Here is a 14,217-nt window from a genome sequence, read left to right on the forward strand (position 1 = left end):
AAGAACTATACAGGAAAGATCTGAATGTCCCTGATAGCCATGATAGTGCGGTCACTGAACTTGAGCCGGACATCCTAGAGAGTGAAGTCAAGTGGGCCTTAGGAAGCATTAGTAACAACAAAGCTAGCGGAGATGACATTATTCCAGCTGAGCTATTTAAGATCCTAAAAGATGATGCTGTTAAAGTGCTGCATTCAATATGCCAACAAATCTGGAACACTCAACAGTGGCCACAAGACTGGAAAAGGTCAGTTTACATTCCAATTCCAAAGAAGAGCAACGCCAAAGAGTGTTCAAACTACCGCACAATTGCGCTCATTTCACATGCCAGCAAGGTCATGCTCAAAATCCTACAAGCTAGGCTTCAGCAGTATGCGAACCGAGAACTACCGGAAGTACAAGCTGGGTTTAGAAGAGGCAGAGGAACTAGAGATCAAATCGCCAACATTCGCTGCATCATGGAGAAAGCAAGAGAATTCCAGAAAAACGTCTATTTCTGCTTCATTGACTACGCTAAAGCCTTTGATTGTGTGGATCACAACAAACTGTGGCAAATTCTTAAAGTGATGGGAGTACCAGACCACCTTACCTGTCTCCTGAGAAACCTGTACGAGGGTCAAGAAGCAACAGTAAGAACCAGACATGGAACAACCGATTGGTTCAAAATTGGGAAAGGAGTACGACAAGGCTGCATATTGTCACCCTGCTTATTTAACTTATATGCAGAGTACATCATGAGAAAAGCCGGGTTGGATGAATCAGAGGTCGGAATTAAGATTGCTGGGAGAATTATCACCAACCTCCGATATGCAGACGATACCACCCTAATGGCAGAAAGCGAAGAGGATCTCAAGAGCCTCTTGTTGAGGGTGAAAGAGGAGAGTGCAAAAGCTGGTTTGAAACTCAACATTAAAAAAACTAAGATCATGGCATCTGGCCCTATCACTTCCTGGCATATAGAAGGGGAAGAAATGGAAGCAGTGACAGATTTTACTTTCTTGGGCTCCAAGATCACCGCAGACGGTGACTGTAGCCATGAAATTAAAAGACGCTTGCTCCTTGGGAGGAAAGCTATGGCAAACCTAGACAGCATAGTCAGAAGCAGAGACATCCCCTTGCCGACAAAGGTCCGTCTAATCAACGCTATGGTTTTCCCAGTAGTAATGTATGGCTGTGAGAGCTGGACTCTAAGGAAGGCTGAGCGCCGAAGAATTGATGCTTTCGAACTGTGGTGCTGGAGAAGACTCTTACGAGTCCCCTGGACTGCAAGGAGGTCAAATCAGTCCATCCTAAAGGAAATCAACCCTGAGTGCTCATTGGAAGGACAGATACTGAAGCTGAAGCTCCAATATTTTGGCCACCTAATGCGAAGAGAAAACTCCCTGGAAAAGACCCTGATGCTGGGAAAGACTGAAGGCAAAAGGAGAAGGGGACGGCAGAGGATGAGATGGCTAGATAGCATCACGGATGCAATGAATATGAACTTGAGCACGCTCCGGGAGAGAGCGCAGGACAGGAAGGCCTGGCGTGCTATGGTCCATGGGGTCACGAAGAGTCGGACACGACTGAACGACTGAACAACAACAGCAACCCCTGTAGTTATGTGCAACTGATGAATCTGGTTTATTTGTCTCACTTGGAAGTTTCCATTTCAGGCCATTTTAGAAAATACAGAGTGTTGCCTGAAACAGGTACTGGAAGTGGAACATGGTTTTATGGCAGTTTTGTAGCTTTTTATATCAGTCCCATGCAGTTATGTCTGGCTAATGAATTTGGTTGATTTGGCTCACTTGGATGTTGCCATTCCAGGCCATACAGCCTGTTGCCTGGAAAGGGTATTCAAACATGGTTTCTTTCTGTGGATGTTTTGCGGCTTATTACATCCCTCCCAAACAGTCATGTATGACTGGTGAATTTGGTTGATTTGCCTCATTTGGAAGTGGCGGTTCCAAGCCATTTCTTTATAACATGGACTATTGCCCAGAAAGGGTACCCGAACGTAGCTTCTGCGGAAGTTTTGTGGCTTATTGTATCAGTCCCATGCAGTTATGTGCAACTGATGAATTTGGTTGATTTGGCTCATTTGGAAGTGGCGGTTCTGGGCCGCTCCGTTCCAGATGTGTTCTGGGCATCAAGGGCTAATCATGACATAATTTTTCAACGGTTTCTGAACTACAGTGTTGTTCTCGGGTGTCTCGTGACATATGCCATAGGGTCTGGCGCGAGTGTGGGTTCTTTTAAATACAGGGGCCGTTCGGGCCGGCCGGTTGCGTTCCGGCTTTTACACCGCCCCCTATATTGACTTGTTTCCTGTCCGAGTGCCTCTTTTCACCCAACCGGCTGCTCTTCCTTCCAAAAAAGAAGGAGCGGTGTTGAGCCCCCACATGCGTTTAACGTCATATGTGGCGAAGCCCTCAGAGGCCGGGAGGGGAAACTGAACTTCGCGGAGGGAGGGGCCGCGCCGAGTTCAGCCAGCCGCGGCCATGCTCCTCCTCGGCCTTGGCGGCCTCCACCCCCTTTCTGGAGTTTTATAACTTGCAGGGTTTCCGCGTCCTGTGACTCCGGTCAGGTGGTTCCCTCCTTCCCGTGCCTTGTTCTGCGCCTGCAGACGGACGCACCTTTCCACCGAAGGGCCGGAGCCGGACAAAGAAAGTTCCTTGAGGTGCCAGAGGAACGTTAGCGAGCGCCCCGCTGCCCCTCCTGTGTCGTCCCTGCCTGGCCTGCGTCTCCCCGCGGGGTTCCTTTCAGTGCTGGACGGTGGAGACTGCGGGGAGAGCCGGCAGAGTGACAATGGCTGGCGGGGAGAAAGGAGAAGGCGGCGGCAGCAGCAGCAGCTCTGGGGCGCCCGAAAGTCGGGAGCACCTGTTCAAGGTTCTAGTCATCGGTGAGCTAGGAGTGGGCAAAACGAGTATCATCAAGCGCTACGTCCACCAGCTCTTCTCGCAGCATTACCGGGCCACCATCGGCGTGGACTTCGCCCTCAAAGTCCTCAACTGGGATAGCAGGACCCTGGTGAGGTTGCAGCTCTGGGACATCGCAGGTGAGGATGCACAAGAAGCTGGGCTGGGGCGCAGGCGACGCGGTTTACCCTCTGCAAAAGCAGCGCGGCTCCAAAATCAGGCTAGAGGTGTGACCTGTGAGCCGGCTGTGATTATCTCAGTCGTGAGGAAAAGGTACTCTGCGTATGTTCAGAAGCACCCTCTTAAGAGTTTTGTTATGAGTTTGCATGTTGTTGGGTAGACACGTGTTGTTTTTTAAATGTGATTTCTACAGTGCAAAGGCAGTGTGGTAGAGTGGATAGGCTGCTGGACTTGGACTTGCCAGAGTTCAAATTCCTGCTCAGTCACGAAGCTCACTGAGTGACATTGGGCAACCACGTTCTCGCTTTCTTTCCCAACTTTAACTCCCCTAACAGGGTTAAACATGAGGATAAATGAGGTAAGTAGAAATTATATACACTGGATTGGACTCCTTGGAGAGGAGGGCTTTTTTAAAAACAAAACATACACAATATGATGTCCTGGGAATAAGAGCCACTTCCCATGTGCTATTGCTTCAAATATATCTGCACAACTTTCTCTCTTGGGATGAATCCATATGTCTGTTTTGTTGTGTCAGTTGGCAGCTTTGATTCTGTGTAGATTTGCATAATGTGTACATTGACCAAAATACATGTGGGGTTTTCACATATGGTACGTACCAGATTTCCCCAACCTGGTGCACTCCAGAGGTTTGGATGACAAGTCCCATCAACCCTGACCATTGGCCATCCTGACTGGGGTTGATGGGAGTTATAGTCCAAAACATGGAGGGCACCAAATTAGGAAGGGTGGTGTGTACCCTTTTATGTAGAAAAAAACAGAAGTGACATTCATGTAGGTATAACATCAAAGCAGAGGCCTTAAGTCCTAATGAGCCTTGGCACAAATGTAAAACATGGACACAAGCATTAGATTTTCACAGCCTTTGTAACATTCTGTTAAGGTTGGGGATTTAATTTCTTGCAGAGCTTCTGTTTTTCCAACAGCTATATGGCAGGCAGGATTTCAAGAAGTTAAACTCCTCCTGGCATTGATAGTAATGGGAAAAGTTCAGCGATTGAATGTTTTGTCTGCATGTCTTGCAGTTGTGGAAAGGGGAGATGTTGCTAATCTTTTGTGTTGCACCTGCAGTTTTCCAGACATTCTCAATAACAGCTTAACATCAGGGATTTCTTTGTGTGGTCTTCTTCTTCCCAAAACAGCAACAGCTAGCAACATTCTGGTGGTGTGTTTGATAATAGTGGATTTCTGAAATGTGATCTGTGGTAACTACTATGCTGTTAAATAAAGGGTAGTACTGAAGTTTTAAAACACCTTGCTTTCTTTTGTGTTTTGTTTCTAACTTCTGGCAACTGTAAGTTCCAGGGAGTTTTTGATGTGGGGTTTCTTTAGTTACATAGTTACTTTGTGTAAGTATGATCTCCTGGAAGAGAAGCTGATTTTTACAATTCATTTCAACACTTCCTTTGGCTTCCCTTTTCCTTTAGACGACTGTCAGCTTCCATTTTGCTCTGCCACTTGATAAAGCAGCTGAAAGAAGGATTTTTTCTTTCTTTTACCAATCTGACAATCTTCCAGTATAGAGTCAGCATTCTCTTCCCGACACCACTCCCATCATAATTGGGTTCAGCTGTTTTGGGGTCCAGCAGCTATTTCTATTTCCACTGGAGAAGGAAATGGCAACCCACTCCAGTATTCTTGCCAAGAAAACCCCATGGAACGTATCACAAGGCTAAAAGATATGACGCCGGAAGATGAGCCCCTCGGGTCGGAAGGTGTCCAATACGCTACTGGGGAAGAGCAGAGGGAATTTCCAAGTAGCACCAGAAAGAGTGAAGCGGCTGGGCCAAACCCGAAAGGACACTCAGCTGTGGATGTGTCTGGCGGTGAAAAGAAAATCCGATGCTGTAAAGAACAATATTGTTTAGGAAGCTGGAATGTCAGATCAATGAATCAAGGTAAGCTGGAGGTGGTCAAACATGAGATGGCAAGATTGAACATCGACATCTTGGGAATCAGCGAACTCAAATGGACAGGCATGGGCGAATTTAATTCAGGTGACCATCATATCTACTATTGTGGGCAAGAATCCCTTAGAAGAAATGGAGTAGCACTCATAGTCAACAAAAGGGTGGGAAAAGCAGTACTGGGGTACAATCTTAAAAATGATAGAATGATCTCAGTACGAATCCAAGGCAAACCATTCAACATCACAGTAATTCAAGTCTATGCCCCAACCACTGATGCCGAAGAAGCTGAGGTTGATCGGTTCTATGAAGACCTACAACACCTTCTAGAACTAACACCCAAAAAAGATGTCCTCTTCATCATAGGGGATTGGAATGCTAAAGTAGGAAGTCAAGAAATCACCAGGATAACAGGCAGGCATGGCCTTGGTGTACAAAATGAAGCAGGACAAAAGCTAATAGAGTTTTGCCAAGAGAACATGCTGATCATAGCAAACACTCTTTTCCAACAGCACAAGAGGCGACTCTACACATGGACGTCACCAGAAGGTCAATATCGAAATCAGATTGATTATGTCCTTTGCAGCCAAAGATGGAGAAGCTCCATACAGTCAGTAAAAACAAGACCTGGAGCTGACTGTGGCTCAGATCATGAGCTGCTTGTTGCAAAATTTCGGCTTAAATTGAAGAACGTAGGGAAAACCACTAAACCGTTCAGGTATGACCTCAATCATATCCCTGATGAATATACAGTGGAGGTGAGGAATAGATTTCAGGGATTAGACCTGATAGACAGAGTGCCTGAGGAACTATGGACGGAGGTCCGTAACATTGTTCAGGAGGCAGCAACGAAATCCGTCCCAAAGAAAAAGAAATGCAAGAAAGCCAAGTGGCTGTCTGATGAGGCTTTACAAGTAGCTCACGAAAGAAGGGAAGCGAAAAGCAAGGGAGAAAGGGGAAGATATACCCAACTGAATGCAGAGTTCCAGAGAATAGCAAGGAGAGACAAGAAGGCCTTCTTAAATGAACAATGCAAAGAAATCGAGGAAAACAACAGAATGGGAAAGACTAGAGATCTCTTCAAGAAAATCGGAGATCTCAAGGGAACATTTTGTGCAAAGACGGGCATGATAAAGGACAAAGAAGGCAGGGACCTAACAGAAGCAGATGAGATTAAGAAGAGGTGGAAAGAATACACAGAAGAACTATACAGGAAAGATCTGAATGTCCCTGATAGCCATGATAGTGCGGTCACTGAACTTGAGCCGGACATCCTCGAGAGTGAAGTCAAGTGGGCCTTAGGAAGCATTAGTAACAACAAAGCTAGCGGAGATGACAGTATTCCAGCCGAGCTATTTAAAATCCTAAAAGATGATGCTGTTAAAGTGCTGCATTCAATATGCCAACAAATCTGGAACACTCAACAGTGGCCACAAGACTGGAAAAGGTCAGTTTACATTCCAATTCCAAAGAAGGGCAACGCCAAAGAGTGTTCAAACTACCGCACAATTGCGCTCATTTCACATGCCAGCAAGGTGATGCTCAAAATCCTACAAGCTAGGCTTCAGCAGTATGCGAACCGAGAACTACCGGAAGTACAAGCTGGGTTTCGAAGAGGCAGAGGAACTAGAGATCAAATCGCCAACATTCGCTGCATCATGGAGAAAGCAAGAGAATTCCAGAAAAACGTCTATTTCTGCTTCATTGACTACGCTAAAGCCTTTGATTGTGTGGATCACAACAAAGTGTGGCAAATTCTTAAAGTGATGGGAGTACCAGACCACCTTACCTGTCTCCTGAGAAACCTGTACGAGGGTCAAGAAGCAACAGTAAGAACCAGAGATGGAACAACCGATTGGTTCAAAATTGGGAAAGGAGTACGACAAGGCTGCATATTGTCACCCTGCTTATTTAACTTATATGCAAAGTACATCATGAGAAATGCCGGGTTGGATGAATCAGAGGTCGGAATTAAGATTGCTGGGAGAATTATCAACAACCTCCGATATGCAGACGATACCACCCTAATGGCAGAAAGCGAAGAGGATCTCAAGAGCCTCTTGTTGAGGGTGAAAGAGGAGAGTGCAAAAGCTGGTTTGAAACTCAACATTAAAAAAACTAAGAACATGGCATCTGGCCCTATCACTTCCTGGCATATAGAAGGGGAAGAAATGGAAGCAGTGACAGATTTTACTTTCTTGGGCTCCAAGATCACCGCAGACGGTGACTGTAGCCATGAAATTAAAAGACGCTTGCTCCTTGGGAGGAAAGCTATGGCCAACCTAGACAGCATAGTAAGAAGCAGAGACATCACTTTGCCGACAAAGGTCCGTCTAATCAAAGCTATGGTTTTCCCAGTAGTAATGTATGGCTGTGAGAGCTGGACTCTAAGGAAGGCTGAGCGCCGAAGAATTGATGCTTTCGAACTGTGGTGCTGGAGAAGACTCTTACGAGTGCCCTGGACTGCAAGGAGGTCAAATCAGTCCATCCTAAAGGAAATCAACCCTGAGTGCTCACTGGAAGGACAGATACTGAAGCTGAAGCTCCAATATTTTGGCCACCTAATGCGAAGAGAAAACTCCCTGGAAAAGACCCTGATGCTGGGAAAGACTGAAGGCAAAAGGAGAAGGGGACGGCAGAGGATGAGATGGCTAGATAGCATCACGGATGCAATGAATATGAACTTGAGCACGCTCCGGGAGAGAGTGCAGGACAGGAAGGCCTGGCGTGCTATGGTCCATGGGGTCACGAAGAGTCGGACACGACTGAACGACTGAACAACAACAAAGCTATTTCTTACAGAAAGAGCAGGAGAATTAGAGCTAGCTGCTAAAAACTGCATTTAAAAAAAATCATTCATGCTGTAATTACTGCAGAACCATTGCTCTTCTCACTCTAAGTTAGGTGAACTGATACAAGCAACTTTAGGTAACCCATATGTAGGCTCTCAGATGACATATTAGAATAGGGCAGATTGCTTATAGTATCACTTCAGAACTTTGTATGCATAAGACCAGTGTACTGGTTGCTATTAAAGAAGTTGCTCAACTTCAAATTCTGGCCTATAAAAAGAACCATGATGACTGATTTAACAAGGTGATTAGTTGATCTGCAGATTCCTCTACATTCTTATTACTAAAAATATGACCATTCTTTGGGAGTTACTTCAAAATGGGAGCTACTAACATCCCATTGTGTTCATACATTTGTGTTACCAAAGCTATCACTAATATAGGGAGCATTTCTGTTGCCAAGGCTGTTCCCATTCCACCAGTAGAATCAAAATGGTACTTGTTATCTGGATGTTTACATAACCAGGAAAATGTAATACAGCTAACAAAGCACTGCCTTTAACACCTGTAATTCCTGTATTACAGCTATTGCCTAATGAAAGAAAAATCATAACATCCTTGTTTAGTCGCATACGTGTCTAAAATGATAGCACACGGTTGCAAACCTTTCTGTGGCATTTGCCACAGAAAATGAACTAAATCTACCAGCAGCATTAATTAGACTGATGTGTTTGGTCATATTTCGATTAGAGGAATGGCCTAGGGCAAGCCTCTCATCCTGTCAGTTCCAGTGGTGGTCCTATACTGTGTGTGTGGGGAAGGAGGGCACCACTCCCCTGCCTCTGGCAGTCCACAAAAAACTAGCGACTCATCCTGTTGGTCCCCTCCCAGTGAGTTCTAATGTAATTACCTACCACTGTGGTGTGATATGCAGTTCTGGTGCTCTTGTTTGCTTTTTCCCTACCTTACTCGGTTCTCTGTTCAACCAGTCTCTGGATCTGGACAGCTGGCTGGGTTAATGAGCATTCACATTGGGTGCCCATGCTCAGAACATTCTGCCAGCCAGCAGTGCAGTTAGTAGAGGGGGCAGGCAGGGCGTCTATGAGGACTACATTGCCTGTCTCCCAAATATGGGCATGATTGGGTTGCCTGTGCCAGGTACCTAGCAATTAGTTTTAGAATAGTGCTTAGAGTTGAATGCCCATACCAAAAGTACTAGTAATGTGTTTTGGTTTTTTTTTAACTCCTATGTGGTGAGGGCAGTGAGCACACACTAAGCAGCTACAGCAACGTGGGGTGGAGCAAACCTTTGGTCAGCTTTCTTCAATCTTTCTTGACAGCAGTGAGCAGAAACAGCAGAGAGAGAAAGTTGGGGGGTGAGAGAGAGAGAGAGAGAGAGAGACTGTTTTCCCCCACCCCTCAGTTTCCCTTTTCTGTAGAATGGCGATTGTTGCCGGAACAGAACTATTTGGCTCCAAAGGAGTGCTTTCGTATGGCTGTCTGGATCTCACCTCCTATTCTTTGCATTCATGATCTTCAAGTCACTTGCACTCATGATCTTCAAGTCACTCGCCTCAGCTTCTCTTTTCTGTGCAATGGGGGGTTGTACCAGGAAAAACATGTTGGCTCCTAGGGAGTGCTTATGAGATGATAACCTGCCCCACCCCCCCATGTTTTGAGCTCATGATCTTAAAGTTAGTTTGTCACAGTTTGTGTTTCTGTGCAATGTTGCTGTTGATGCAGAAGAATGCTTTCCTTTGTTGCTCTAAGGATCTCCCCCCCCCCTCCCACACACACACACACACACACACACACTCTGCTTTACAGGCAGGGAGCAGAGGAGTAGTAAACTGTACCTGGACCTACCTGTTCATCCTCTCTCCTGCCCTCCCACAATCCTTCCAGCTAGCAAAAGTCACACAAGGCTAACTGCCATTGAAATAACATGCAGCTAGGATAGCCTTGCTGCAGGGCATAGACTGTTGTTATCATGAAGGGTGAACTTTTCCATCTGCTCTGTTCGTAGGTGTCTGCAGGAATTTGGGGGGGGCAAAGCTTCACTGTTGTGTGTGATTGTAATTCACATGCATAGTATATGCTGCTACAAGACAGCTGTGCGTTTCCCTTGTGTGTCTGGACATGCTTTGTTGCTTAGAGTCATATTCCATGACATTTAGAAGCCTACACAGAGTGGCAGAAAATCCTGGAAAATTTCACAGCACGAATGCAGAAGAGTATTCTAGTCAAGCATCATGAACTCCAACTAAACTTTATTTGGAGCAAGAAAGAGATATAAAGGAAAGTAAGAATGGGGGGCAGGGGAACCAGATGCACAAATACAGAACAGCAGTTTAAAGAATGTCATATTTGATGCTTTATGGCATCACTGTCCTTATCATAACATTGACAACTTCACATGAGTATTCTAGAGTGATTTGCAGGTGTAAGGAGGGGGACATAAAGAGATGAGTCACAAGTCTGGGCCACATTCATTGAAATTCTTTGATCTGTGAAGGGGGAACTAAGCGGGCACCTTCTCAAAGCCAGCATAGCCTGGCATAGTATTGGGCGAGACATTCACCCCCAATTTTGGGTTGGGAGGCCTTCCCCTGTCACCTCCCCTCGAGCCACAAAACTCATAGTGGATGAGAGGAGTTGGCCTCAAAGGTAATCCCTGTCTCCCAACTGATGCCGCAAAACCCTTAGCTGGAAGCCTCAGGCTTTACCAGTCACCTGAAATGGTGCCTCCGAATGCTCACCAACTCTAAAACCCACCAAGATGCCCCCACATACCCGCCTATTTAAATGTGACCAATTAACCCAGGTAATTAAATAAAACCACAACAACCTAATAAACTCCCGTACCCCACTTACAGTGTGAAGTAAGCAAAAGACACACAGCCCAGGCCAATCAGACTATGAGCCAAAATTCCTACTCGGCCCCCAAAAGGGTGACCAGGAAAACCCATGCTGCATCCAGGGAGGATGCATCCACTTCAAAGAGGTGGAAAGGAGTAAAATGGCCAGTAGGCCCCTCCCCTCCACAGTGGTGCCACCCAGGGAACACCAAACGTGTTCCCCCACAAAACCCTCCCCATGGCCAGGCAAGCAGGACATGGAGGGGAAGGGGCTTCCTTCATCTTGAAAGTATTGGTGAATGCTTGAACAGTGGAGTCTATTGAGAGTATCTTTGGTAGGGGGAGGAGAAGTGGGTATGTTTGATCAGGGTTTAGGTTTCCATAGGAGCCTGAACTATTCACTTTACTTTTCACGTTGTTATCAGCCACTTTTTACATCCACATAATATAGCTTTTGCATGGCTTGAGTTTTGAACTGCAGGAATGTTCATTTGGAACTGCATATTTTTTCCTGGAACTGCACATTTTGTATATGCTATAGAACAAAACAAAAATAGCCATGCTGGTCTGTGAGGAAAAAATCCAAAATTCACAGTTAGGCAATACCTTTATTGGGACCAACCACAATTCCACAAAATTGTGCAAGCTTGCAAGTTCTCCAGAACTCTTCATCACGCTGGTAGAAAAAGCAGGGGATGTGAGAAGAAACAATGCCCAAATATTTGGCCAGTTGTTAATGGCCATGAGGTCTGCAGTTTAGATAGAGCCAGTCTCAACATGGAAATTTGCAGTGTGAATGAATTAATGGTAAGGGTGAAACCAGAGGAACAGGATACATGCAACAGCTACTGACAAATTCATTCAGACTGCAGATCTCCATTTTGAGACTGGGTCTATCTGCAGACCTCATGCCCGCCACATCTGGCCAGATTTTTGGACTTTTATTTCTTTCCCCAGGAAGGATTTCTTGCAGGATCTACTCCACCAATTGGAGACTTATGCAGAATACATACTCTTTGATTTAAAGAATTCTGAAAGCAGTAACATGTTGTGACTACTAGGACTAGATAGAACTCATAGTGCTGCCGCACAAAAATCCACACCTGGTTATCCCAATAATTCTTCATTTCAGCAGTGTAATTTGGGGCAGGGAAGGTTTTATTTTGTTGTTGCTGTTGCTAAACAGTTGGTTGTCAGAAATTTAGAACTTTAGATCTACTGCAAATTGCTCAAAGATCTATATCCAGACCTATCTTCTATCTACTCCAATCTTGTGGAATTTTGGTTAGTCCAAAATCCTCAGTTGATTTTGTGTATGGTTTCACCTAAAAAAAAAAAAAGAGGCCTGACAGCATCAAAGAACAGTATTCCTCATGCTAACAGGAAGTTTTTGAGAAAAGGTTTCATAGAGAAAGTGCAGAGCATGAAATATAAGTAGAGAGCAGTAGAGTTGATTTATTCCATTCTCAAAAGTATTTTCCTAATGAAGGTAAATGAGGCTACAGTGTTGTCCAGTTGTTGTTGTTGTTGTTCAGTCGTTCAGTCGTGTCCGACTCTTCGTGACCCCATGGACCATAGCACGCCAGGCCTTCCTGTCCTGCGCTCTCTCCCGGAGTGTGCTCAAGTTCATATTCATTGCATCGGTGATGCTATCTAGCCATCTCATCCTCTGCCGTCCCCTTCTCCTTTTGCTTTCAGTCTTTCCCAGCATCAGGGTCTTTTCCAGGGAGTTTTCTCTTCACATTAGGTGGCCAAAATATTTGAGCTTCAGCTTCAGTATCTGTCCTTCCAGTGAGCACTCAGGGTTGATTTCCTTTAGGATGGACTGATTTGACCTCCTTGCAGTCCAGGGGACTCGTAAGAGTCTTCTCCAGCACCACAGTTCGAAGGCATCAATTCTTCGGCGCTCAGCCTTCCTTAGAGTCCAGCTCTCACAGCCATACGTTGCTACTGGGAAAACCATAGCTTTGATTAGACGGACCTTTGTCGGCAAGGTGATGTCTCTGCTTCTTACTATGCTGCCTAGGTTTGCCATAGCTTTCCCAGTAGTCTCATTCTAAAAATGCTCCTTAACACTTGAGATTTTAGAGACCCAAAAGAGTGTTAAAATGCCACACTTTGAGACTATCCTTTTAAGTGCTCTTGCAGCCTACAGTTAGAAGAATTATAGGCTGCAGTCCTAACCATGCCTACTCGGATCAATGTTTAGTTGAAATATTTTCTGCATTAAGAGAATTGTCAATTGTGTTAAGCTACTTGCAGGCTAGATGTCTCACAGCAGTAAATCTATTATGTGATTTTATATTGTGGCACATAAAGAAATTATCCATTGAAGGTTCAAAATATTCTTATGGCTGGGTTTTAGTAGCAAATGCCTTCATGAACTAAATGTGTGACTTCTTAATAAAGCTTCTAATTTGGTAAATGGGTGTGACTTGAGCATGTGATGGTCATTCTTTTTAACTTTTCAAATCTTCTATCTTTACAGCTCAAACAAAAATTGAGATATGTGGGGACAGGCAAAAGGTAACTTTAGATTTTGTTTTTGAAAGGAAATGTAGGTCTCTGAAGCAAATAGAAGAATAGCTCTTTTTATATAAAATAAAGGTTGCATATTGAGAAAATGTCCAAGTTCATATTTATAGCTTGCTTAAATGTGACCATTTTCTTTTAATTATTTTTTTAAAGACTTTTTAAAACAACAACCAACAATTTATTTTCCAAAGGAAATGAATGACTAAGCTCTTAGTTGGGAGTCAAGACTGAGACAAGACTATTTATTTCAATATCCCCATAACAGTCACTGCTGGCACATGAGGTGGGTCATCTTGGTACAGAATTGTGTTGCTGTTCTTCAGGGTGCTATCAAAGTAATTGGCCTCCTCCACATAAGAGCGGCCTCCGAAGTGTTCACCAAATTAAAGGAGCAATCCTCTGCGTGTTTAGACAGAAAAAAAGTCCCACAACACCCAGCATTCCCCAGCCAGCCATGCTGTCTGTGGAGTGCTGGGAGCTGTAGCACGTTTCAGAAGTCCCTTACAGTTCTGGCCAAGGAAGGGGAAGCTTCCTTCTACAAGACATTGTGTACTACAAGACATTGTTGCAAAGGGAGGTGCATGTTAGTGGCAGCATTTGTTCCTGAGAGTGATAAACTTCCTATATAAAAATGTGGCGGGGATAACAATCCTCTGAGAAGTGTAGGGATTGAACTGATTGTTCAAGCAACTGAGACGGAACCAATCCACACTAGTCCTCTTTTTCGGAATTGCCTTCTTTAGGTCACTCGCTTTTGACAGTGTATCCAGACAAGGTTGGTCTTGGTATGTTGTAAATCCCTGTTTCCTGAGCGGCTACTTCCTTCCTATCTCAGGCCTCATCTGTGGTCGGGGGGGGGGGGGCAGGGGGGCGGGGGTCGTAAACACAGTTGTGTTGCTAGACTGTTGCAGTGAGTTCAGGCAATAGGTTAATGCAACTCATCAGGAATACCTTTTGCAGCTTCTGCCTAATGGCTTCCTTTTTCCTTGTGATGAGAGGATCCCTGAATGAGTGACTGTTTTGG

General features: G+C 45.0%; 1 protein-coding gene across 1 annotated transcript in view; it reads left to right on the top strand.

Moving 5' to 3' along the window:
* The first annotated feature begins 2,417 nt into the window (after positions 1 to 2,417).
* RAB32 (RAB32, member RAS oncogene family) overlaps positions 2,418 to 14,217 on the top strand; it is a 33,447-nt gene continuing 21,647 nt past the window's right edge. The window contains exon 1 of the mRNA XM_084827778.1: positions 2,418 to 3,040. Within this exon, the coding sequence (XP_084683904.1) occupies positions 2,791 to 3,040 (250 nt within the window). The 5' untranslated portion in view covers positions 2,418 to 2,790. The remainder of the gene's footprint in view (positions 3,041 to 14,217) is intronic.

This window comes from Heloderma suspectum, chromosome 1 (genome assembly GCF_057233095.1).
Source record: "Heloderma suspectum isolate Gila_16-S chromosome 1, 16-S_ref, whole genome shotgun sequence".
NCBI lineage: Eukaryota > Metazoa > Chordata > Lepidosauria > Squamata > Helodermatidae > Heloderma > Heloderma suspectum.